We start from the raw sequence: 25,067 nt of genomic DNA on the forward strand, positions 1-25,067 counted from the left end.
ATAAGAATGTCTTATGGCTCAATGAACTAAGTTGAGGGCTTATTGGCCCACTAGGGCCTAATAAGAAGGGTTCGGTCCATTAAGAGTGCTTTAGCCCTAAAAAAATGCCGAGATGGAGTTTTGGGCCCATTATGACCTAATAAAGGTGTTTACATCTTAATCTAATTTTGTCAAGTGTGACACAATGATTTCTGGTGGAGGGGTAGATTCAAACAAGATGGTGGAGGTTAAGGGAATAGAGATTTGAGGAAGTGAGATTCCAACAGAAAAATTTGGTGGTAATGGAGGGATGGAAGTGATCGGAATAATTATGGTGATAGGAGAGGATGATGGAGTGGGAATTAGAAAGTTTTCTGAAAAAGTAACATAAGAAGGAATTGGAGTGGATACCTTCGGAATTGAATCGGTAGGGACGCGTTCTGAAGTTGGAACAATATCCTAAACTTCATTTTGAACTGTGGCATTCCCTCGAATTTCTGAAATCATTTAGGATTCCGCATCCTCCAGAGCAACCAAAGATAGAGATCTCGGTTTCCTAGCATGCTTCTTGACCTTCTTTGGAGTTTTCACTACTTTAGAAGGAACAACTTTCACTTTTCTCTTTCCTCTCCTCTTTGGTTTGTTACCTTCCTCCATGACCATTCGCAATTCATTTGTCATAGGGTGAACACCAGATGTAGGTAACTTGTGGTATTCATTCACTATCATATTGTTTGTGGGAACTTTTACTAGCATGGATTCTAGAATAGAACCAACAAAGTTGAACTTGCTCGGATCGGAGATCATAAATTGATGTTTGCAGAATTGGAATGGAAACAATTATCGAATCATCCAATTGTGGAACCTTGAAGTGGCTTAGGGCTCGTTTGACCACAATAGACTAAAAACAAGCACATGAGATCTCAGTGTGACGGGTGGTGGAGACTGTGCTTTGGATCAACTGAGTCTAGAAGATAGAACCAAAATCAAGAGTTACTCCATGGTAGAGGCCATAGAGAATAGTATAGAATAGCTTGCTTGCACTGTTAGAGCCTGCAACTCTTTTTGAGAAGCTCTTGAACAGAAGAGTGAACAGCCCATTCCATATTGGAGGAAGAAAGGGCTTCCTGAAATTTGACAATAATGAAATATCTTCATTGTATCCCATCTGGTAAAACATATCGATGAGAGCAGAAGTTGAAATCGATTCTGGATCCACGAGTCCTTCAGATGAAGCAAACCCTAAAAGTATGCAAAAATAGGATTTGGAGATCGAGGTCTTGTGAGAAATAAAGAAAAAATTAAAGATTAATCAATCCAGAAACACAAATGAATGGTAACTTCCGAATCATTCCGAAGCTCGGAACTAATTGGAAGCAACTTAATGTACAAAGGGTACAGAGAATTTTGAAACTCTGATCAACAGTAGATTCTGAACCATTCCGAAGCTCGGAACCGATCAGAATTTGAAAAATGAATTCCGAAGCATTCCGAAGCTCGGAACATTTCGGAACATGAACAATAAATTCTGATTACGAAGGGGATTTCGGAACTGAGTCCGCTTCAATCATGCTTAGCCCTTATAAATTCCGATTGAATGTTACTTCAGGTAGGGCTTTTTTAAAGATGTTCGCCAACTGATCCGAGGATCTAACAAAATGAACTTAAACATTTTCATTCTCGACGTGATCCTTAATAAAATCTTATCGCAATGCTATGCGTTTCGTCTTTAAGTGTTGCACTGAATTGTGGTATATCCTTATAGCACTTTCAGAATCACAGTATAATGAGATTCCCTTCATGTTAATTCCATAATCTCTGAGTTGATTCTGAATCCATACTACTTGTGATGTACATGATGCTACAACTAGATATTTAGCTTCAACTGTAGATAGGGAGACACAAGTAGCTTCTTAGATTGCCAACTTACAAGTTTGCCATCCAAAAACTGACAACCCCTAGAAGTGCTTTTATGATCAAGTCCACATCCACCAAGATCGGCATTGGAATATGCTTGCACAAAGAATCCGGAATTAGAAGTATAGCAAATTCTGAGAGATGTTCTTTTGAGGTATTGGAATATGTTCTTCACAACTACCATATGTGGTTCATGGGGATTTGCCTGAAAAGGCCTTATACTACCAAGAGTATATTCAGGCTGTTCTTCATATTTCGGAATAGGTAGATCATTCAAGAGTACTCAAAAGGTCGGCTAAAGGCAACAAAAAAGACCTTATACTACTTTTCTAATTTATAAAAATGTTGCTAACAAAAAATAAATATATAAGGTTTTGGATACGAAATAAAAATCTATCTCGGACATATTCTAAGCATTTTGGACATGATTTCAAAATTCCATCCATATTCTTTAAGTTGTTACTCCCTAAAAAACACGATAACAAATGGGAACTAACCCGTAAAGTCTTTAATATCAACATGACTGAGTGCACTTTTTGTAGTTCGCCAATAAGATCTATTTGTAATGCTTTAGTGTGCATTCTGGAATTACTTTAAAATAGGGGTACCACCCAGGTAACTATTTTATAATAGGCTAATACTGGACTTAATACAAAATGATCGGTTCCAAACTTATTGGTTATTTCATCGGTTTACCAAAAAACATGTTATTTTAATTAAACATAGTTGAAATTATGGTTAGTTTAATATCTCTTGTATAATTATGTATTTAACCTATATTTTGTAGGTTTTTATTAGAGGTGGCAATCGTGTCGTGTCGTGTCGGGTTCGTGTCGTGTCGAAATACTAAACGGGTTGAAAGTGCTTGACACTAACTCGACCCATTTAATTAACGTGTCGTGTCGTGTCAACCCGTTTATTTTCGTGTCGAGTTCATGTCGGGTTTCGGGTTAGGGCTATACCATGAAATATGTCGTGTCGTGTGAGATATGTCGTGTCATGTGAGGTTAAAAGATTGAGCATGTTGAAAGAGTAGGAGTTGGGTAGGCGAAAAGGAAAAACTAATAGTTTGGATGCAGAATAGATGAAGTCATAGCATGTTCAGATGACAAAATTAAAAGAGTGGGAGCTAGGGAGGGGATGACAAGGTCATGAGGATGTGAGGGTTGTGAAAAAGACTAGGTAATTTGGGCGAGAATGGAAAAACTGAAATGAATCTTGATCTCGACGACTAAGCCATTTCAACATTACAAAATGATTCAATTCGAAGGTGTTCTTTTACTTATGGTTTTCGTTTTGTATCTTTCTAGTTTATTGAAATAATTCAAAAAACTTGCATATAAATAAATGGGTCATTTTCGAGTCATACCTTAACCTTACCCATTTAATTTTTGTGTCGTGTCGTGTCAACCCGTATATTTAAACGGGTTGAAATATCTTATCAAAACCTGTTTATTTCGTATCGGGTTTCGTGTCGTGTCAATTTTTGTAACCTCTAGTTTTTATGGCTAATTTTATACATACCCCACATGTTAGTGTTTGAGTCTATGTATATCGTCCATGTATGAGTTATTATGTTAGTAAGGGTACGAAAGGTTGAAGCAGAAATTATTAGATAAATATCCACTTAATTTCATGATAGATTGAAGAAAAAATGATCAAAAGACAAAAACACCCTTCAAGCTATGCTAGATTTTAGACCATGCGTATGAATTTGACGAAAGTTGACGAATTATATTTGCCCAAATCTTTAACGACAAACCGTTGCATGGACGGGGTGGCTTACGGAGTTACGACGCTCGAAATTCGGTGATATGAACATCGCCGGAACAAAATTAATCCCACAATCCGCCTTGATTCATCGTTCCTCATGTCAATTTCATCAACTGGGATTTTGAATTATCCACGAAAACGAAAAACCCACAGAAGATTACGATTTCATATCATCAAACCCGTATGGATCCATGATACCAACAAGACGGAGCTGTTATAGCATTTAAGAAACGACGATTAGGTAATGTTCTGATTTTTTTTCCTACTCTTTTCTTCGATTATTTGCTCAAAAAATGATGAAAACCCTGATTCCATGCTTGTCCCCAAATGGGAATTTTGCGTATTGTATGGAAATTTTGAGAAATTCTCTACGATGTTGATACCATTTGGGGGTTTGTAGGGTGAGAATTAAGTTTGGAATTTAAAGATGCTAGTTTGCGTTACAATGTGGTTGCTAATCTTTCAAATTGTGTTTCCTTGTCTCTTTGGATCACTGCAAATTGGGTATTTCCAATTTCAAACCTTTTTAAGTAGTTGTTTACTTTCTTTAAATTGCATGACTGAGCTTCACTTGTAAACTCTATGGTTCTAAAGAAGTGTTTGGATTTTCAACGTGAAAGTAATCATCTTTTTCTGTGTATGATCGTCTTCTATAACTTGGCTACTTGGGGTCACATTTGATAGAACTCATTATATTTAATTTCTTCCTTATATCAGAATTTGTTAAACATCAAAAACCATCAAAATACATGATTATTAGAACTTCAAGCAATAAAAGCACAACCAAACACTCCCACACAATTACTTTCAAGCCACATCCATCTCTACATTATCAAAGGGCAATTAAAATTACTTATATGCCCTTATTCCATTCATTGTAATGGTCGATACAATCAAAACTGATTATTACTGCTTCAACCGGTAGAAGGACATCCAAACACAATCTCCTGCACTATGATTTATTTTGTTATTCTGATCATTACCCATAATCATGAATTATCATAATAAATTTCTTTATTCATTTTATAATATTACTTTATCTTGTTTTATGTTTGATTAATTGACACTTTAAATAAAATGATATCTTTCAGGTTACCATGCATAAAGATTTGTTTCTTTACAACTAGTTAAAGTGAGATCATGGACGGTGGAAAAGAAAAAAGTGGTGGTGATAATGGCCGTGTAAATAACAAGGCCTATACCGATACTAATGATGTGGATGCTCTTTGGAAGCAAGCATGTTTAGATAGAGAGAAAGATTTGGATAAATTAATGAATCCATATGGTGTTGTTACAGATGACACGTATGACTTACCTATTACAAACGGATCTTCACTAGCTGCTATTAAAGCAAACCATGATCCTAATAATCTAGAAGAGGGTCGTTCACCTTTTTTCACCGAACAGTTTTACTTTGTTCCCTCATCACCAAAACCCAAACCGAAATCCATCCCACTTGATATGAACACAGAAATCCTACGGTTAGTGGATTCTGCAATCATGGGTCAACCCGAAAGTATGGACACCATAAAGAATATGGTGAGTGGTGTAGAGGATTGTGGAGATGGATTCGATCCAGAAAGTGTTGCTTTTTTACTAGTTGATACACTTCTCACAACAATGGGGGGAGTTGAATCTTTTGATGAAGATGATGATGATAATAATAAACCTAGTGTGATGAAAAACTCAAAAGCTGCGATAATTTCAGGCGAGCTTATTCCGTGGCTTCCATGGTTAACAGACAGTGTTGGTTTCATGTCACCTAGAACTCGGTTAGTTCGTGGTTTGCGTACTATTTTACGCGCATGTACAAGAAACCGATCCTTGTGTTGTTCGGCTGGTTTGACAATGGTACTTTTGGAAACAGCTGAGAAGATATTTTTAGATGATGTGGGGTCCACAAAGCAGTTACATTGGAATGGGGGCCCGTTGTGTTCGTGTTTGCAGTATTTGGCGGGACATTCAGTTACTGTAACCGAATTGAAGACGTGGTTTCGGTTAGTTAAACGAATGATTAAAACTCCATGGGCTTTAAGGTTAATGGTTTCTTTAGAAAAGGCGTTACGTGGGAAGGAGTCGAGGGGCCCAAAAGCTTCGTTTGAGTTTGATGGGGAAAGTTCCGGTTTGTTATGTCCGGGTGAAGGTCGTTGGCCTTTTCTTCATGGATACACGTTTGCCACGTGGATTTTTGTTGAGTCGTTTTCAGAGACTACACATAAAACAAAGGACGCGGAATCTAAATCCAAGAGGTTTTTGTTTAGTTTTATATCGGGTGATAATAATCAGGGTATAGAGGCGTATTTTCAAGCTCAGTTCTTGGAGGTTGAGGTTGGAAGTGGAAAGGGGAAAAGGGCAAATGTGTCTTTTACTCATGCGTTTAAGGCACGACGGTGGTATTTTATTGGTGTGGAGCATACTTCAAGTAATGAATTGAGATTGTACATTGATGGGAATTTGCAAGAAACTCGTTCTATTGATCTCCCTCGTATCACAAAGCCGCTATCATTTTGTTGTATTGGTACAAGTCCGTCGCCAAAAAAGGGTGGTTTGCTGCGAAATTTACGACAATGCCCCTTGTTTGCAGAAATGGGGCCTATTTATATTTTTAAAGAACCGATTGGACCAGAGATGGTTGGTAGGTTGGCTTCTAGGGGACCAGATTCACTTCCTTCATTTGGTAATGCTTCAGGCTTATTATGGTTGCCAACAAATCCACATGTGCAAAATGTTGAAGAGGAAAGTGCGCGTTTGGATACAGAAATTGGAGGGTACCTTCACCTTCTTTATCATCCGATTTTACTTAGTGGTCGTCATTGTCCGGATGCTTCCCCCTCCGGCCCCTCAGGTTTTGTGCATTTATCTTGTTTTCATGTATCGTAAATAATGAATTCAAATATATTGTCCCCTTCTTTACTTTGAGCTTGTATTGCTAGTATCTGCTTCCTGCTTTATTGTTAGTGCTTGATTTACCGACCTACCCTTGCCTAGCATTCCTTTCAGCTTTATTGTTTGTATCTTCTTTTGCTTTTCTTTCTTTAGTCACGCATCATTGTTTATTATTCACGTTACATATGAATGATATTATCAGTGTTGAATCATGTTTTTCCTTATGATGTCATATATGGTCTCAGTCTTCCTATCCTCGGTAGAGGCTACCTACATCTTACCTTCCCATTACCCCATTCTAATGGGATTGGATATTGTTGTTGAAAAACTAATTTTGCTAATATATGTTTTTACAAAGATTTCCAATTTATACTGCTTAAATATATATCTTTTTATGACCTTTTAGGCTCTTTCTGTTGTAGGGTATCCATCATCATTACAAAGAAAATGAATCCACAACATATTGTCTCTGTTGTAGGGTAGTTCAGAAAATAAGCAAACGGATAAATATTTCTCTTAAAATTTTATGATCCTTAGGGAGTACCTCTTTCTGAATACTTGGATTATTGTTTAAATTTTTTTTGACATACGTTACTTATTTATGTTTCAGCAGGTTTACTCCAAAGACCTGCTGAGGTTATAGGTCACGTGCCTGTAACTACAAGAATGCGACCTGCAGAAGCTTTGTGGGCCTTAGCATATGGAGGCCCAATGTCTTTACTTCCATTTGTAGTAAGCAAAGTTAACAATGATACACTGGAACCCGAAGAAGGCAATCTTAATGCATGTCTAGCATCAACGGCTCTTGCTGCACCAATATTCAGAATCATATCACTAGCAATCAAACACCTTGGAAATAGCAACGAACTTTGTCGTGCAAGAGGCCCTGAAGTTCTATCAAAAGTTTTAACACATCTATTAAAAACTTTATCTTCAGTTGATGTTGCCAAGCATACTGTTGCAGATGAGGAAATTGTTGCAGCTGTTGTGAGTTTATGTCAATCTCAGAAGAGCGATTTTACGCTTAAAGTACAACTTTTTAGTACCTTGTTGTTGGATTTGAGGATTTGGAGCTTATGTAGCTATGGGATACAGAAGAAGCTTTTATCATCGTTAGCAGATATGGTTTTTGAAGAGTCAAGTGTAATGCGTGATGCGAAAGCTATTCAAACATTACTTGATGGATGTAGGAGATGTTATTGGACAATTCATGAAAAAGATTCAATGAATACGTTTTCTTTGAGTGATGGACCACGTCCAGTTGGAGAAGTGAACGCTTTAGTTGATGAGCTTTTAGTAGTTATTGAGCTTATTTTGGTGGCAGCACCTCCTCCAATGGCTATGAATGATATTCGTTGTTTGCTTGGCTTCTTGGTTGATTGTCCACAACCAAATCAGGTAACATTCCACCCTTGTCTTCATCATGTTGGGAAATAACTTGTTTTATTAGTTAAATTTTATTTAGTTTTGTAGTTATACTTAACAAACAACTTGTTTGAATGATTCATTCCATCAGGACAATGGAATGTAATGATCTATCCTATTCCTTTGTCGTTCTTGAATATTGTTTATGGTTTTAATCCTTTGTGGCTTTGTTAATCCCTTGATTCTTGATTACTTTATCTGCAATACAGGTTTCAAGGGCATTGCACCTAATATACAGACTAGTGATACAACCAAACACTTCTAGAGCTCAAACTTTTGCAGAGGCATTCATATCATGTGGTGGTATAGAAACACTTCTAGTCTTATTACAACGGGAAGCAAAATCTGGAGATCATGATATACAAGACCACGATTATGAAGCCGAAAGTGGTAGTGGGTATCCAGATAATAGTCATGCTGATGATAACACATCCTTCAATGGAAGTGAATTTTCATCATTTGACCCTCATAGACAAAACAGTGTCTTTGCAGCGTCCAGTGTAGGAAGCAGACTATCAGCTTCCGAAAGTCAACTCATCAAGAATTTGGGTGGTATAAGTTTCTCAATAAATGCTGAAAATGCAAGAACCAATATTTATAACATTGATAAAGGTGATGGAATTGTTGTTGCGATAATTGGGCTTTTTGGGGCTTTAGTTAGCTCAGGATATTTAAAATTTGGTTCTCATGCGCCTACGGATCTTTCGGGTAACCTTCATAGTTTGCTTGAGGGTGCAGGGAGTATGTTTGATGATAAAGTTTCACTTCTACATTTTGCTCTTCAAAAGACTCTTCAAGCTGCACCAAATAGGCTTATGACTGGGAATGTCTATACTGCTTTATTGAGTGCCTCGGTATGTCATGCTATTTTACTAATCTTGTAGTTTCACTTTCATTGGAATTTTATTAGATTTGATGATGACTTAAGGGGGTGTTTGGATAGGAAAAAAGAGGGTTCTTATTGCTTATTGTTTATTCCCACCACAATAAGCTAAGTTTAAGTGTTTTGATAAAATCCTTAAAAATCAGCTTGTTGTGTTAGGAATAAGCTAAATAAGTTAATTTTAATAAGCATCTCCCCCCTTGCTTACAGCTTAATGATGACTTAAGTATAGAAACAAATGGCTTTTAAGCAGACTCGCTTATCCTCACTCTTAGTTTCAGATCAATCTGACATTCTTACTTGTAATCAAGTTTTTAGTCTACATATCTTTATTGGGTACCTCAATAAGTCTTACTATTTTAACAATCTTTCAGTTTTCTCTTTTGTTTTTAATTTGTATTAAGAGGGTGTTTGGGATTGACTGTTTAAAGTGCTTATTAAATTATTGCGATTTGGTACCATTAATAAGCAGTTTCATAAAAATAGTTACATATTAACTAATCGGCGGTTTAGTAATGCTAATGAGCACTTTGAGCATTTGGATTGAACAAAATCGCTTCTTTAAAAACAACTTATTAGCTTATTGCGTTTTAATACTGCATAAACTATTCCAAACATTTTTTATGACCCTTTTCCCATGTAATAAACATGGTCTTTATTTTATTTTTTTTTTCCATTTTTAGTTAAATTCATCAGCAAGAGATGAGGAACTTAATTTCTATGATCCACAACATCGTTTTGAGCATTTAGAGCTCTTGTTGGTTCTTTTGCGTTCACTCCCATATGCAACAAAGAGTTTTCAAATTCGAGCGTTACAGGTACTACTATTTTCACTCACCGTATTTCAGGAGTATTGTGTAATTTGTTTTTTATTTTCACTTTTATATGTATTTGCTTTTCCATTTGTTTCAGGATCTTTTGATTTTGGCTTGCAGTCATTCAGAAAACAGAATCAGTCTCACTAAGATGGAGGAATGGCCTGAGTGGCTCTTGGAAATTCTTATATCTAATTATGAGGTCTTACTTTTCCTCTTGAAAATCTTGTTTGTTTGCCACAAAGGAATCGAATGGAGCATTCATCATGGAATGCGAATTCTTCTCTTGAATTGATTTTAATTCCATGGGGGAGGAGTATTATTATTATCTTCAATTCTATTAATTTTGTTTTAAAAAAAAAAATCAAAACTTCAATTATTTTAAAATGATAAATATATTTTTGTTTTAAAAAAAATCAAGACTAGTTTATATATGCAAATTATTTAAAGATATATCTTTATTTGAGTAAAGTTTATTTTTATAAAATAACGTTTTTTCTTTATTCATCAAATTAGTGCTTTAGTTTTCTAATTATAGATAACAAATGTGTTTGAATGATTTTCCATTCCCTTGAGCATACCAAACGTAATGGAATGTAATGATCCATTCCATTCCATTACGTTCATTCCATTCCTTTGTGATTACACTCCATTACAACAAACAAACCTTAAATGTATTTCTTGTTCCTACAGATGGGCGCAACAAACGCTTCAATGTCTACAAGCATAAGAGAGGTTGAAGACCTCGTACACAATTTTCTCATCATCATATTAGAGCATTCAATGCGTGAAAAGGATGGATGGAAGGTTTGTTGTAGTATTAATTAACTTGCAACTTATTAATGAATTATTGTTAATCTTTTGAAGAATAGGCTATCGATTTGCACTAAAACATTGCGTGCTTGTTTCTTTCGATTTCTTATGAAAAGCATCTGTGGTTCATAATTTCAATCATTATCAGTTCATTTATATTGTTTTTGATCATACTTTCCATTGACAGGATATTGAAGCTACAGTTCATTGTGCAGAATGGCTTTCAATGGTAGGGGGATCAAGCACGGGAGAGAAGAGGGCTAGGTATGTTGTGCTCTATAAAATTACCATGATTTGAAATAATAAAGACGATTATAAACCAATCTTTAACAATGATCTTTTTATTTTTTTTAATCTTCAAGACGTGAGAAATCATTGCCCATCTTTAAAAGAAGGCTCTTGGGGGAGTCGTTGGACTTCATTGCTAGAGACCTACGGGTTCAGGTCAAAAGTTTTATTCAATTTTCTTCCTTTTCTCCCTCTTTTTTTGGCTTGTGAACATTGTGGGTGACTGAAATTGCTTCTTTTTACTTTCTGCTTTATTGCTTGTATCTGCTTTATTGTCAGTATCTGCTTTCACTATTTGTGTATTCGTACAGTATTCACCTGCCTACCCTTGCTTCTCTTTACCTTCAACGTTATTATTTGTATTTGCATTGTTGCTAGTATCTACTTTCACTAAGACATTGTACTTTGAAAAATCTAAGCAATTATAGCATTTTAATTTCATTTTTTTTTTCACTGCAGACACAAGTTATTGCCACAGCATCTGCTGGTCTGGGATCCTTTGGGTTACCTCCTGAGGTCTCAAGGGCAGAAGTGGAAAATGCTGCCATACTTTCTGTGGCTTTGGTGGAAAATGCAATTGTGATGTTAATGCTTGTTGAGGATCATTTACGCCTTCAAAGCAAACTATTTAGCTCTAGCCATTTTCAAGCTGGTTTAAAACCATTGGAACAAGGGAATTCATCTAAAGACTTTGAAGGACTTTCTTTTGATGTATGTTTTCATTTTGTTCTATTTGTTGAGATGCCTTGGTAAATAATTCAATTCATTGAGTAGAGACCACCATTTCGACACATTTACCTAAAAATGGATCAACTTTTGGGTCATGTTTTAGGGGTAAATTGCTTGAAATGGAAACATACTTTTGTTTCTTTGTTTGTTAGGGAGAGCTGCATTTGTTTTTTTATTCTATTATAGCACTGCACTTTAATTATTTTTTCTTTTTATGACATTTTACTTTGTAGAATCAACCCAATTATAACACCGTAGTTTTCAGTTCTTTTTTCTTTTTAGAACATTATGATTGAAAAAATCTACCAAATTAAGTAGTGACAATTGCTTTGTATTTGAATGACATTGCTATAAGGGTAGATTATTTAAACTATAATGTTGTAATAGGAAAAATGTCAATGAAACTACATTGCTATTGCTGGCATTTACCCCTAAATATTATCGGGTCAAATAAAAATAGTTCAGCTAAAATGGAAAAAGTCGGCCATACTGTATTTTAATACTTATTTTCATTGGAATCATATTGTATATATTACTTATTTACAAAACTCAACAGAAATGGATACAAAGTGTAAAAATTACTTGTTCTCACCTCAACCCATTTTGATTTTTTTATGTCTGGATGCTTTTCCACATCTAAACTTGAGTGCTAAAGTTGTAATTATTTTTTATTTTTTATTTTGATCAGGATCTTTCATATATGGCTGATGGTAAAGGTGAGATTTCAGCATCTGAAATGGAACGCCTTGCAGCTGCAGCAGCAGCTGAACCTTATGATGCTGTTTCATGTGCTTTTGTATCATACGGAAGTTGTGTGATGGATTTATCAGAAGGATGGAAATACAGAAGTCGGTTATGGTATGGTGTTGGTCAACCCTCAAACCCCGTTGACTTTGGTGGTGGTGGCAGTGGGTGGGACTCTTGGAAATCTTGTTTAGAAACAGATTCAAATGGTAATTGGGTTGAAATTCCATTAATAAAGAAATGTGTCAACATGCTACAAGCTTTGTTGATAGATGAATGTGGGTTGGGTGGGGGGTTGGGTATGAGTGTAGGTACGAGTGGAGGAATGGGGGGTATGTCTGCTCTTTATCAGTTGTTAGATAGTGATCAGCCATTTTTATGCATGCTTCGTATGGCACTTCTTTCTTTGAGGGAAGATGATGATGGTGGTGAATATGGGTTGATTATGAGGAGTGTTAATAATGGTGATTATGGATTGCATGAAAGATTACATGGAGATGATGGAAGTGCCCCTTCATCCGTAGCAAGTAGTCCTGGAAGATCAATGAGGCAACCCCATTCAGAATTATTGTGGAGGTACTTCCTTAACATTCTCCTCTTTTTACTTCTATTTCATCTGAGATAATGTGATTTCTAACAGATTTAACACTTTTTCCATCTATGATCAATAGTGTGCTTTCACCAATCTTGAACATGCCGGTTTCTGAGACCAAGCGACAAAGAGTATTGGTTGCATCATGCGTTATATATTCTGAGGTTTGTTTCACATTTAAATAGAAAACCTTAAATAACTGTTTCTTGTAATCTTGAATTCAAGGTTTGCACTTGCTTAATTTGGAAAGTATCCTGGTTATGTGCAGGTGTGGCATGCTGTTAGCCAGGATAGACTCCCTTTAAGGAAACAATATTTAGAAGCTATTGTCCCACCACTTGTTGCGGTTCTAAGGAGGTGGCGCCCACTTTTGGCAAAAATTTATGAACTTGGCCCCCCTGATGAACTAAATCCCCTTGCTATTGATGATCCAGCCCTAGACGTTGATGCAACACCTATAGAGGTTGAACTAATTTCCCCTACTTTCCTCTCTTAGTATCTTTCACCGGAATGCATTGGCAGACCTGCATCGTGTTTTGAAAATGGTCTCAATGATTCCCAACAATCCCTCTAATGGAAAATAATATAAAATTTGAACACAAAAATGTGTAAAAACCTACAAAACTGGAAAAAAAAAACCATAGGCATCTGCGGAGAAAAATTCACTATATGATAAATTATTGCGATCGTAGAGACATATCTCTCAAGCTAATCCCACCCCCTTCCTCGATAAACCTGCACTCTCCAAATTCTAAAGAATTAATTAGGGGTGTCAGATTGGGTAACTATGTTGTTTTTTTTATCTGACACGACAATATTTTATGCAACACAAACACAACACGACATGATGTCATATATTTCTTGCTAACATGAAAATGACTCGATGAAAACACGACAAAAATAACAATTAGTTTACTTAACTTTTGTCTAATTATACAAAACAAGGCAAACATGACATTCATGTGTAATGTCATGTCAAATTTGTTTTGATTTTCGAACATGAACACAATCCGACATGACTTTGTGTTTTTTTGAATTCGACACGAACACAAATTCAAGTTTCAGTTTTGTTCCAATTTTGTTTCGTGTTTTGTTATCAATTGGCACCCCTATATTTAACCAACACTTTTCTACTATCTAAAGAAAGAAAGAACGAAAAGAAAAGAAAAGAATTAAACACATAAAAGATTAAAAAGTGTATTTGATTGGGGCGTTTGGGGCACCGTGACACTCTAGCTGTGGACTCTTTGTAGTTGCATACATCTGGAGCCCACTCTACCTTTTTACACTCCACCAATGTGGGGCATATTCTTTCTTTCATGTTAACCAACATCTCTCAACACATGGAAGCCATGCATACTCTGAATATCTTTATAATGTATTGAATCGGAAAAAATGAAAAACTGTTTGTTGTGATTAGGGTGCGCTTGCTATGATTGCTCCTGGATGGGCTGCTGCTTTTGCATCGCCACCTGCCGCAATGTCATTGGCCATGATTGCAGCAGGTGCTGCTGGAGGGGACTCAGTGGCTCCTGCTCCTGCAGTGAATGTCCATTTAAAGCGTGATTCTTCTACTTTACTTGGAAGAAAAACAGCCAAACTTCATACGTTTTCAAGCTTTCAGGAATCCTTAGACGCTTCCAAGAAAGCAACAGCTGCTTTAAAGGATAAAGCTGCTGCAAGAGCAGCTGCTTTGGCTGCTGCACGTGATCTTGAAAGGAATGCAAAAATAGGGTCTGGAAGAGGATTGAGTGCTATAGCTATGGCTACATCTGGACAGAGGAGGGGGAAAAGTGATATGGAACGTGTGATGAGATGGAATGTCTCTGAAGCAATGGGAACTGCTTGGACTGAATGTTTGCAGTCGGTTGATACGAAATCGGTTTATGGGAAAGATTTTAATGCATTGTCGTATAAATTTGTTGCTCTGCTTGTTGGAAGTTTAGCTTTTGCCAGAAACATGCAACGATCCGAGGTTTATTTCTTTTTCTTTAGGCAACTTACAGAAAAAAAAAACACTTTATATTTTGGGCAGTTTTGTGGTTAAAACACTAATACTTTTATCAAATTGTATAAGTTTCATAAGTAATTTGACACATTATGTTAGGGTTCTTTGGTAATTTTGTTCTATCAGGTAAAAACCGGTATCTTTGTAAATTAACCATTTTAACTTGTTATATTAGGTTGCACAGTACTTTTAATATGTGAGGTTTCACCAGTAATTTTTAGAACATGACTGATTTTATCCCCAGTAAAAATGGGTATTTTGGAAAAAAAAAAAAATTTAGAACTTTTATTGTTTGACTGGAAGAAAAAAAAAGTATACGGGCTTAAACCTCAAAATTGTTCAAAATATATAATTCTTTTTTGTAATTTTCCCTCTTTTTTCCATAAACAGATTACGAAAAAGAAACTATTAAATTTTGGGCAGCTATACGGTTTAATCAGTAATATTAAACTTTATTCAATCAACAATAAAAGTTTCAGAATTTTTGACATGTTGTATGAGGTTTCCCCAATGATTTTGTTATATTAGATTTTGCGTGTAATTTTGCAAATTAACCATTTTAATCTGCTTTAGCAGGTCAAAATTGTTAATTTTTTTTTTTTTTTTGAGACTGTTACGCTATGATTAGAAAAAATAAAGTATAAGTGTTTTTGACCGGTTATATAAGGTTTCACACGTAATTTCTTATATCAACCAAAACCTGTAATTTTTCTAATTAACCATTTTGACATGTAAATGTCAAACTTTTATGGTTTGATTGGGAAAAAAATATAAGTGGTTAAAGTGCAAAATTTCCCAATATATAATTGTTTTCATTTTGTAATTTGATCTTTCCTTCTATGTTTTATTTTCTTTCTAAATTCAAATGAAGTTCTAATTTAAACTTCTTATTTTTAGGTTGATAGACGTGCTCGAGTTGATTTTGTTGCTCGACATCGTTTATCTACTGGTATACGTGCCTGGCGTAAACTCATCCATTACCTAATTGAGACAGAAAGTCTTTTTGGATTATTGAGTAAAAAGCTTTGCAATCCTAAACGTGTATGTTACTTGCATTTATCATGTTTCTACCATTTCATCACTGTTACATACACCACTCAATGAATTGTAATCTCATGCATATGAGTCCGCTTAAAAAAAATTCTGAAAATTAGAACTTTTCCGATTTATAGGTTTTTTGGAAAGTAGACTACATGGAAACTCCTTCAAGGATGCATAGATGTCTAAGAAGAGACTACAAAGGATCAGATCATTCCAATGTTCCTCCAATTTCTCTAGACCACGATAAAGATCCTAAGGCCTCAATCTTAGCCCTAGAATCTATCTCAATAGAACTAGCAAATGAAGATGATGAACAAGACACAGTTGTTAACATTGAGGGAAACACAGATGATATGTGGTTGTATGAAGATATTCATACAAGATCATCTGCAACTGCTGAACAACAGTTGCAGATTCCAATGGATTCTACAGAACCACAAGTTACAAATTATCAAGATTTTCCACAAAGTCCATCAGCAGCTGGACCTGGATACATTGCTAGTGAACATTATGAAATAATTATTCTTGAACTTCCTGCATCAATGATTCGACCACTAAAAGTTCGCCAAGGAACATTTCAGGTAAATTATTTTTTACCCAAAATATATATAAACACAACATGCTTACATTTTCTGTGCACATAACAACAATATTTATAATCACAACATACTTTTATATTTTTTCTGATAATAGGCATATGTGAGGTATAATGTACAATGCTCATATTGGTAACGAAATGCAAGTATGTTGATGTTATAGATAGAAAATGAAAATGTAAGTATGTTGATATTATGGGTAAAAAATAAAGTACATTGTTGTATTGGTTATAAAGGTAAAGTATATTGCTATTACTATAATTTATAGGTAAAAAAAATGAAGTACATTGATATTATCAGTAAAGAAATAAAAATATGTTGCTATTATAGGTCAAAATTAATGTATATTGCCCATATTGGTAACAAACGTAAAGCACCTTGTTATTATAGGTAAAAATAATTATACTCTTGTTTCTACCATAATAGCAATTTACTTCAAACTTTTCACCCATAATGGCAACATTATTACATTTTTTTAAAGTGTTTTTAATTATATGTACAATTTTTGTTTCCAGATAACAACTAGGAGACTTAACTTTCTTGTTGATAAGTCTGAGAGAAAATCCGAAGATAAAGGTGAAGATAAGGACCGAAGTTGGTTGATGTCTTTACTTCATCAAGTACACAATAGAAGGTCAGATAAATAGACTACTTAGGTTAAAGTGACTGAATGGGTAATGATGTTTATCTAGATAAACTAATGTACACATATAAGAGACTAAATGACCATTTATCCTTATATTCCAAAAAACGAATTTCACAATTCATCTTTTTTAGCGTGAGAGGGTCTACGAGGAAAAAAGAAAAAAGAAAAAAGACAAATAGGTAAAGGATGGTTAGTGTCGTAATACATTAAGCTGGGTTTTTGGCTTAACACATTAAGTCATTCCAATGATGAATAAAATACCCATTAAGTCAAAAAAGAAACAAACCCTAACATGGGTTGTGTATGTACAAATGTCTAAAATACCCTTCAGTAACAACATTTGACTAGCTTCACAGTTGTACCATTCTTACAGATATCTCCTACGGAGAAGTGCTCTGGAGTTATTTATGCTTGACCGGTCAAACTTCTTCTTCGATTTCGGGGTATTTTTTATTAACATTTCAATATGTTCCTTGAAGAACATGATGTTGACTTTAGTTTATAAAATCTTTTTTGTTGACATTTTTTTGTTCAGAATGCTGAGGCAAGAATGAGCGCGTATCGAGCTATTGTTCATGCACGCCCTCCCCGTTTAAACAATATTTACTTGGCAACTCAGGTTTTTTTGCATCCAACAAACGTTGTTAATGACTAATATACCCTTTTGTCTCAAGAAAATTGCAGTTTTTTACTACGCACAATAGTTTAATTTAAGAACCATGTTACATTTGTTTTATTTTTGTCTTAGAGACCTGAACAACTTCTCAAACGGGCTCAACTTATGGAAAGGTGGTCACGCTGGGAGGTACAATAGAAAATAAGAAATTTTAATTTTTATGCCACGTTTTTTTTTTTTAATTATTTATATCTTGACTTTAAATAATGAAAATTGCTAATTATTTCTGTTACAGATCAGCAACTTTGAATATTTAATGCAGCTCAATACACTGGCTGGGCGTAGTTATAATGACATCACCCAGGTGAATATCTCCAAAAATAAATATTTAAGGTTAATCACAAAAATAGCCAAGGCAATACCACAAAATGACCACCTATTTTTGGTGAAATAACCTTTTTTTTTACGAAACTGCTTTATCTGTGATCCCCACTAGTTGGGGGCTACAGAAGAAGCAATTTTCAAAAAATAAAATAAAAGGTATTTCACGAAATAGGTGGTAATTTTTTGATAAAAGTTGAAAAGGTGATCATTTTGTGATATTACCTTCTCAGTTTTGGTTATTTTTGTGATTAGTCCCATATTTTAATCATGTTATTGGATTAAATTTTCATTGATTATGCTAATAAGTTTGCATTTCACTGCAGTATCCTGTTTTCCCCTGGATTCTTTCAGATTACAAGTCAACTCATTTGGATCTTTCCAATCCTTCATCTTATCGAGATCTTTCCAAGGTCAATTTTTTTTTTTTCTTTTATAATTTGCATTTCAAACTTTACCCTAACAAAGAGGTCAAAATTACTTTTCAGCCCATTGGAGAACTAAATGATGAAAGATTTAAAAAGTTCCAGGAAAACTACTCCAGCTATAACAATCCTGCCATACCCAAGTACCATTATGGCTCACATTACTCAACAGCTGGGACAGTAGGTTTTCCAATTATTTGCACATTATTTTGTGAATGTTGTACCCAAAATACCCTTCAAATTGTTTCTAAAGTCTGTTTTAACAAGATTATGAGTTTATGACATGCAAATGTAAAATTAATTTGTGTTCTTATCTGACAGGTGCTGTATTATCTCATGAGAGTCGAACCATTTACTACCCTTTCAATTCGATTACATGGTGGCAAATTTGAACATGCAGACAGAATGTTCTCTGATATCAATGCCACCTGGAATGGAGTTCTTGAGGATATGAATGATGTGAAGGAATTGGTATGACTTTGTTTAAATTTGTACAAATTATCGCGCTTTATTTTTTTTAAAGCTGATTAGCTTCTGTTGAGTATATTTGTTTAAATTGTACGATTGTCAGATGCTTTTGTCTTTCTGTTTCTACAGAACATATTTTATATTATCTTTTTTTGATTTTCTTTATTTTAAAGGTCCCTGAGATGTTTTACCTTCCGGAAATGTTGACGAATGAGAATTCTGTTGATTTTGGTACCACACAACATGGAGATAGAATAGGTATAAACTTCAATTACTTTCCATTTTCGCCCTTCACTTTTGAAAGCTATCTTTTTTTTTTTTTTTTTTTCTAATATAGCTTTTGTTCTCAGATTCTGTTAAGCTTCCTCCATGGGCTGAAAACGCGGTTGATTTCATGCATAAGCATCGAATGGCTCTCGAGAGTGAACATGTCTCTGCACATTTGCATGAGTGGATTGATCTCATATTTGGGTAGGTTTTTTTTTTTTTCATTTATTATCTTGTATTTTAAAAAATTGCAATTTTGGTTGATGGTTTTATGATATTAGGTACAAGCAACAAGGGAAAGAAGCTGTTGCAGCAAACAATGTGTTCTTTCACATCACGTATGAAGGGGCTGTTGATATAGACAAAATTCAGGATCCAGTAAGACCCTTTTTGTTTTTCCTTCATCAAAATAAATGATATTTAAAAGTTGGGAACCATAAATATAACTTACTCTTTAAAATATTTGAGAAAGTGACATCACACTTGGGAAATGAGAGGACAAAATTTGTGACAAGTTAGGACTTAGTAACTCATTTTTAAGCTGTTTTTTCTACATTAATTAAGACTTACATATAGCTTACCCGATCAAGTCATGTCTATGCTAAATTCATTAATTAAAAAAGAAAAATCTAAGTCTCTTTATGATTTTATTCATTATTATTATTGCCCCACTGTCCCATGAAACTTGACATTCTTCCTTATATGGGAAGTCTCATGAAAATTGCAACATTTACTTTTTATGAAGTTTGTGATAATGATTTGGGTCAACGATATGTGAAAATTACGGATTTGGTCTTCGACTTCAATTTAAGCTTTTTAATCCCTTAAAGAAGAAATCGAAACGATTTTCGTCCCTCTACTTAACACTATCTAATTTCCACCACCGGATCAGTAGAAAATGACCAGTTTACCCTTACTAACACTTTTATTGTATTTTGTTGTTGGATTTGTACTTCTTTTTCTTATTCTGTTGAATGAACATTACAAAGGTTCAAAGACGTGTTGTACAAGATCAAATTGCTTATGTTGGACAAACCCCTTCACGTCTTTTGGCGATCCCTCATATAAAAAAGATGCAAGTTGCAGATGTTCTTCATATGCAGGTGACCTCTTATTTAAGAAAGCAAAAGATAAAAATAGGAAATTATAATGTATGGTCTGTTTACTTACTGTTGTTACTATGTTTTGTCTAAATTAAAACGTTTTTCGATTTTAGTCCTTTTTTTCAAAGTTTCATATGGATTTGGGTCCCTGAGAATTTTTGATTTTGGTCCTTATCTCAAAGTTCCAAAATCGATATGAAACGTTGATATATAACCAAACTGAAAAAGGATTCAGTTTTGGACAAAACACGGTAAAAATAAAAAGCATGGGATCTTTTTTGTAATTTACTCTTACCGTAAATTACATCTTTGGTTCCAAAGCATAACCAAAATTTGTAATTTTGGTCCCAAAAAGTTTTCTTTTGCTATTTTGGTCCTTATTTGAGGTTTTTGTAATGTTTTAGAACCAAATTTAGAAAAAAAAAAAAAAAAAAAAGCTATACTCGGGGAACAAAAATAGTCGGTTTACGTAGAACATGGGCCTGAAACATTACAAAAACCTCAGATAAGGATAAAAATTTCTAGACAGTTTTTAGACACAAAAAAATGTAACTCTTTACTCTAATAAAAATGTGAAATAAAGGTAAATAAGTGATATTACTCTATTCTAATGCCAGACAATCTTTCGGAATCCCAAAGAAGTGAAACCCTATCATGTTCCATCTCCACAACACTGCAATCTACCTGCATCTGCCATTCATGCAACTTCAGATGCTCTTGTAATAGTTGACACGAATGCCCCCTCAGCAAACATAGCATTACATAAATGGCATCCAAATACACCCGATGAACATGGACTGCCCTTCATATTTCAACATGGAAAAAGTAGTGTAAACTCAAGTGGCGGTGGTGGTTTCTTGCGTATGTTTAAAGGAAAAAGTAGGTCCCGCTCACGGACGTTTCCCCAGGCTCATGCCTACCCAGCTTCTGGGATTAGAAGCTCTTCGATCGTCTCCATCACATATAACAATGAAGTTATCACAGGTAAGGATTTTTTTTTTTTTTTTTTATATTGATAATTCGGAATATATGGAAAAACACAACGTACTTTCACAATCTTAATGGTTTAGACACTTGGTTAGTTTTTGTATTGATTAAACCGCTATACTGTTTTGATACCACATAATCCAATAATAAACTTTAAAAAAATAAGTTATGTTAAAATTAACTATACCAAACACATCCTAAATAATAATTAAAATATGTAAGTTTATTGTCAATAATCAATATTCCTAATATTTTGTTACCCTTTTTAAGATGTTTTATAGTCTTAAAATGAAGATTTTTCTACAGTTTAGGGTTACTAAAAATTGTATGGCCTGTATTGAATTCTTTAGAGTTTAATAGATTGTCATTTTGTCTATCTACTCTTCATACAAACCTACCAAAATTTTCATACAATAAAATGAACTCTACAAAGTTCAATATGACATTTAAAAAAAGAAATTATTTATCAATAAATTTCATTTTCTCTATTAAGAGTTCAATGACCATTATTGAAGGCTAAAATAAGATATTATAATGATAGAGTTTAATCCATTGAATATCAATTAGGCATATCCCTCTTTCAATCCTCCTTAATAAATGAAGGGTTTTTTTGCCACTTATCCTCTTCTCATTCATTTAGATTTTAGATACATGATATTTTCTAAATTTTTTAAATTTTCTATTTTCCACTTGTCATTTTATTGTATTTTTTGTTTTATTAAATTAAAATTTCACATTTAATGTGTAAGGTAATATATATGTAAAGGATTTATTAGAAATAGTTTATAAATATAATGTATTCAATAAATTAAAGTCTCATTAATTTTAATAATTCAAATTTTTCTTATTTTTCTTATAAATTCAAACTTATCAAATTGTTAAAATTTTATATTTGTTTTTTTTAATTAAATTCATGTAATACATGGATCTCACACCTAATTCTCTCATTATCATTATGAAACTTTACTTGCTGTATAACAAATATTGTATATCATACTAGGTGGACACGTGGACAACAGTATCCGCTTGATTTCACCCGATGGAGCAAAAACCCTAGAGATAGCAAAAGGCCATTGCGCACCGGTGACTTGTTTATCTCTATCACCCGATAGCAAATACCTGGTTAGTGGTTCCCGAGACACCACCATTTTAATCTGGAGAATACACCGGTCACCACGATTCCGGTCAGGCAACATCTCAGAGCCGCCCACCGGCACTGTCACACCAACTTCAGTCAGCGCCACCACCGCTGCTAGTAGCTTCATTGATAAAAACAGAAGAAGACGTATCGAAGGTCCCATACAGATAATCCGTGGTCATCTCGGAGAAGTTATTGATTGTTGTGTGAATTCAGATCTTGGAGCTGTTGCGTCCTGCTCTAATTTGTCAGATGTTTTGCTTCATTCGGTGATTAGAGGTCGATTGCTTCGAAAGCTTCATGGTGTGAAGGCTGATATTGTCAGGCTTTCAAAACATGGCATTATTGTGACCTGGAATAATTCACTGCGTGTTCTCTCAAGCTTCACGCTTAACGGGATCTTAATTGCTCAATCACGTCTTCCTCTCTCGTGTAGCGTTCACTGTATGGAGATTTCTTTCGATGGCCGGAGTGGTTTGATCGGAATAAATTCTTGCTCGGAAACTGTTGAATCGAATGAAGGTTCTAAAATCGAGAGATTAGATGTTCCATCTCCTTCCGTTTGTTTCATCGATCTGCATACTTTGAAGGTAAAAATCGGGAATGTTTTTGATTCATGATACATACTTTTTCATTCGGATTTGGATTTTGTTAACGGATTTTAACAGGTATTTCACACAATGAGACTTGAAGAAGGGCAAGATATAACAGCACTCACGATGAACAAGGACAACACTAATCTATTGGTGTCAACATCTGACAAAAAGTTAATAATCTTCACAGATCCTGCTGTAAGTTAACAAATCCAATCCAGAATCTTCAAAAGACTATTCTCTTTCCCGAAAAAAAAAAAAAATCGTTCTTTGCACGTAAACACATGCAGTGGTATCATGATTAGTGGTTGATTGGTGTTACTGTTATTATTCCAGAGAATTAATTCGGGGGTCTTTCAGGTGAAGTTCACAACGGTTGTTCGGAGGGCAGGAAGCAGTCTTATAGGATTGACCAGGGGCAGGAGGAGATCAAGGAGGAGCTTGGCAAGTGTTTCCAGTGATGATGAATAGCAAGTGTCACATCAAGAAGACTTCTTACTACTTTGACCAAGTCAGAGGTACGTTTGGTAATTATATCAAACAATTTTTGTATGATAAATTTAGCAATGTTTGGAGGACTAACTGAAAAGCTAGCTGCTAGTGCTAACTGGAAAATTGTTGCTAACCGATAAACTAGCTGAAATATGTAAAACGACATAAAATGCATGCAGAAGATTGAGTTTTTTGTAATTACTAAAGGGTATATGTGGAAAAACAAAATAAAAAGTTCAGTAAGCTCGTTGAAGCGCTACTCTGAGTTGCTTTTTAAGAAGATAGCTTATAAGCTATATTTTTGTTTGTCAAACATGACAACCTAAAAAAATTCAATATTGATAAGGGTTAAATGCACATTTTATGCAGAAAAGTTTCACTTTTTTTTTTTTTCAAATTTATGAGACAGCGGGTTTTTAGACGAAATATACAATGTGTTCTAAGTTCTATTCAAGAACCAAAAAATGCAAACATTTTAAATGCTTATTTATGCAACAATGTGTTACTCTTTTACCAATTTATTCACTTTATTTATCAACTCATGATGTGGTTATCCTTATTTATGCAATAATTTTGTTACTTATTTATTTTACCAATTTATACAATTCACATTTTTACTAGTTTTTGCAATGATGTTTCACATATTACCAACTTCGGTCATTGTTGTGAATTATGCAACCAGTAAAATATTGCATCTTTTGGCCTTCAAATAAAACGTCGTTCCATATTTCATGTAAAAAATCACCTTGTTAAATAAATTGGAAAACAAAATTTGAAACGGTTTTGCATAAAATGCATTTTTAATCCTCTTATTATTGATTGATCCCTACAAGTAAAATGTCTAGAGTACCCCTTAATAGTAAACATGGTCCCCTTTTTACGATAATAACAATAATAGACAAATGAGTAATTTATCTTGAATTTTTTTTAACAAGATTATTTTGTTCGAATGATGTGATCGAAACTCCAATATTTGAAAGTTAACCTTCAATGCATGTAGGCTCAGCTTGAAGATGGTGGATGAGATGCTAATTTTATGAAATTTATGGGGAAAGTCAACTTTTTGACCGTTGACCAGAAGAGCAAGATGGCCAGTATCTTGACTTGAGTTATCGTGTACAAATATTTCTCCCGGCTTCGTATATATGAATTGCAGAGTATTAGATGTACACTAGAGGGGCTTTTGAGTAAATTTTGACTTTGACCTTGTAAATTGTACATTTTTACTCTAATGTAATACTACATGTATTCTCATATGTTAGAAATAGAAGAAAAAGTGCTAAGACCAATCTTCAGTTTTGTTTCTATGTGAATTTAGGTTGCAATTGGTGACATGGCTAAAAGGTAACTCTAAACCACTTAATGAATTTCGATAGATTCTTTCTTGAATTTTGTAAACTTTAAGTGAAGTGACCATTATATTGTTGAAACCGATCTTTAGCTAGACAAATACGATAAAACC

At 34.4% G+C, this 25,067-nt stretch overlaps 1 protein-coding gene across 1 annotated transcript; it reads left to right on the plus strand.

The window, feature by feature from the left end:
- The first annotated feature begins 4,801 nt into the window (after positions 1-4,801).
- LOC145037864 (BEACH domain-containing protein C2-like) lies at positions 4,802-24,894 on the plus strand. The gene is made up of 32 exons (XM_078986612.1): positions 4,802-6,514; positions 7,169-7,953; positions 8,190-8,834; positions 9,547-9,681; positions 9,776-9,880; positions 10,372-10,485; positions 10,679-10,755; positions 10,854-10,935; positions 11,239-11,490; positions 12,197-12,828; positions 12,924-13,008; positions 13,113-13,307; positions 14,265-14,819; positions 15,750-15,893; positions 16,025-16,474; positions 17,005-17,123; positions 17,509-17,578; positions 17,671-17,754; positions 17,884-17,940; positions 18,047-18,115; positions 18,459-18,545; positions 18,621-18,737; positions 18,879-19,028; positions 19,199-19,283; positions 19,376-19,496; positions 19,574-19,670; positions 20,282-20,395; positions 21,013-21,379; positions 22,383-23,110; positions 23,189-23,311; positions 23,450-23,631; positions 24,606-24,894. The coding sequence occupies exons 1-31, from the start codon at positions 4,810-4,812 to the stop codon at positions 23,582-23,584; spliced, it is 8,484 nt and encodes a 2,827-aa protein (XP_078842738.1). The 5' UTR covers positions 4,802-4,809; the 3' UTR covers positions 23,585-23,631; positions 24,606-24,894.
- The last annotated feature ends 173 nt before the right edge of the window (positions 24,895-25,067 follow it).

The sequence above is a fragment of the Lactuca saligna genome, chromosome 3, assembly GCF_052625555.1.
Source record: "Lactuca saligna cultivar CGN05327 chromosome 3, ASM5262555v1, whole genome shotgun sequence".
Lineage (NCBI taxonomy): Eukaryota > Viridiplantae > Streptophyta > Magnoliopsida > Asterales > Asteraceae > Lactuca > Lactuca saligna.

Bases quoted from the DNA above. Each gene is read 5' to 3' on its own strand.
- LOC145037864 (XM_078986612.1), top strand. From the start codon at position 4,810: ATGGACGGTGGAAAAGAAAAAAGTGGTGGTGATAATGGCCGTGTAAAT. The intron at 14,820-15,749 runs GTTTATTTCTTT...TCTTATTTTTAG, and splicing joins GAAACATGCAACGATCCGAG to GTTGATAGACGTGCTCGAGT. The intron at 18,738-18,878 runs GTAGGTTTTCCA...CTTATCTGACAG, and splicing joins ATTACTCAACAGCTGGGACA to GTGCTGTATTATCTCATGAG.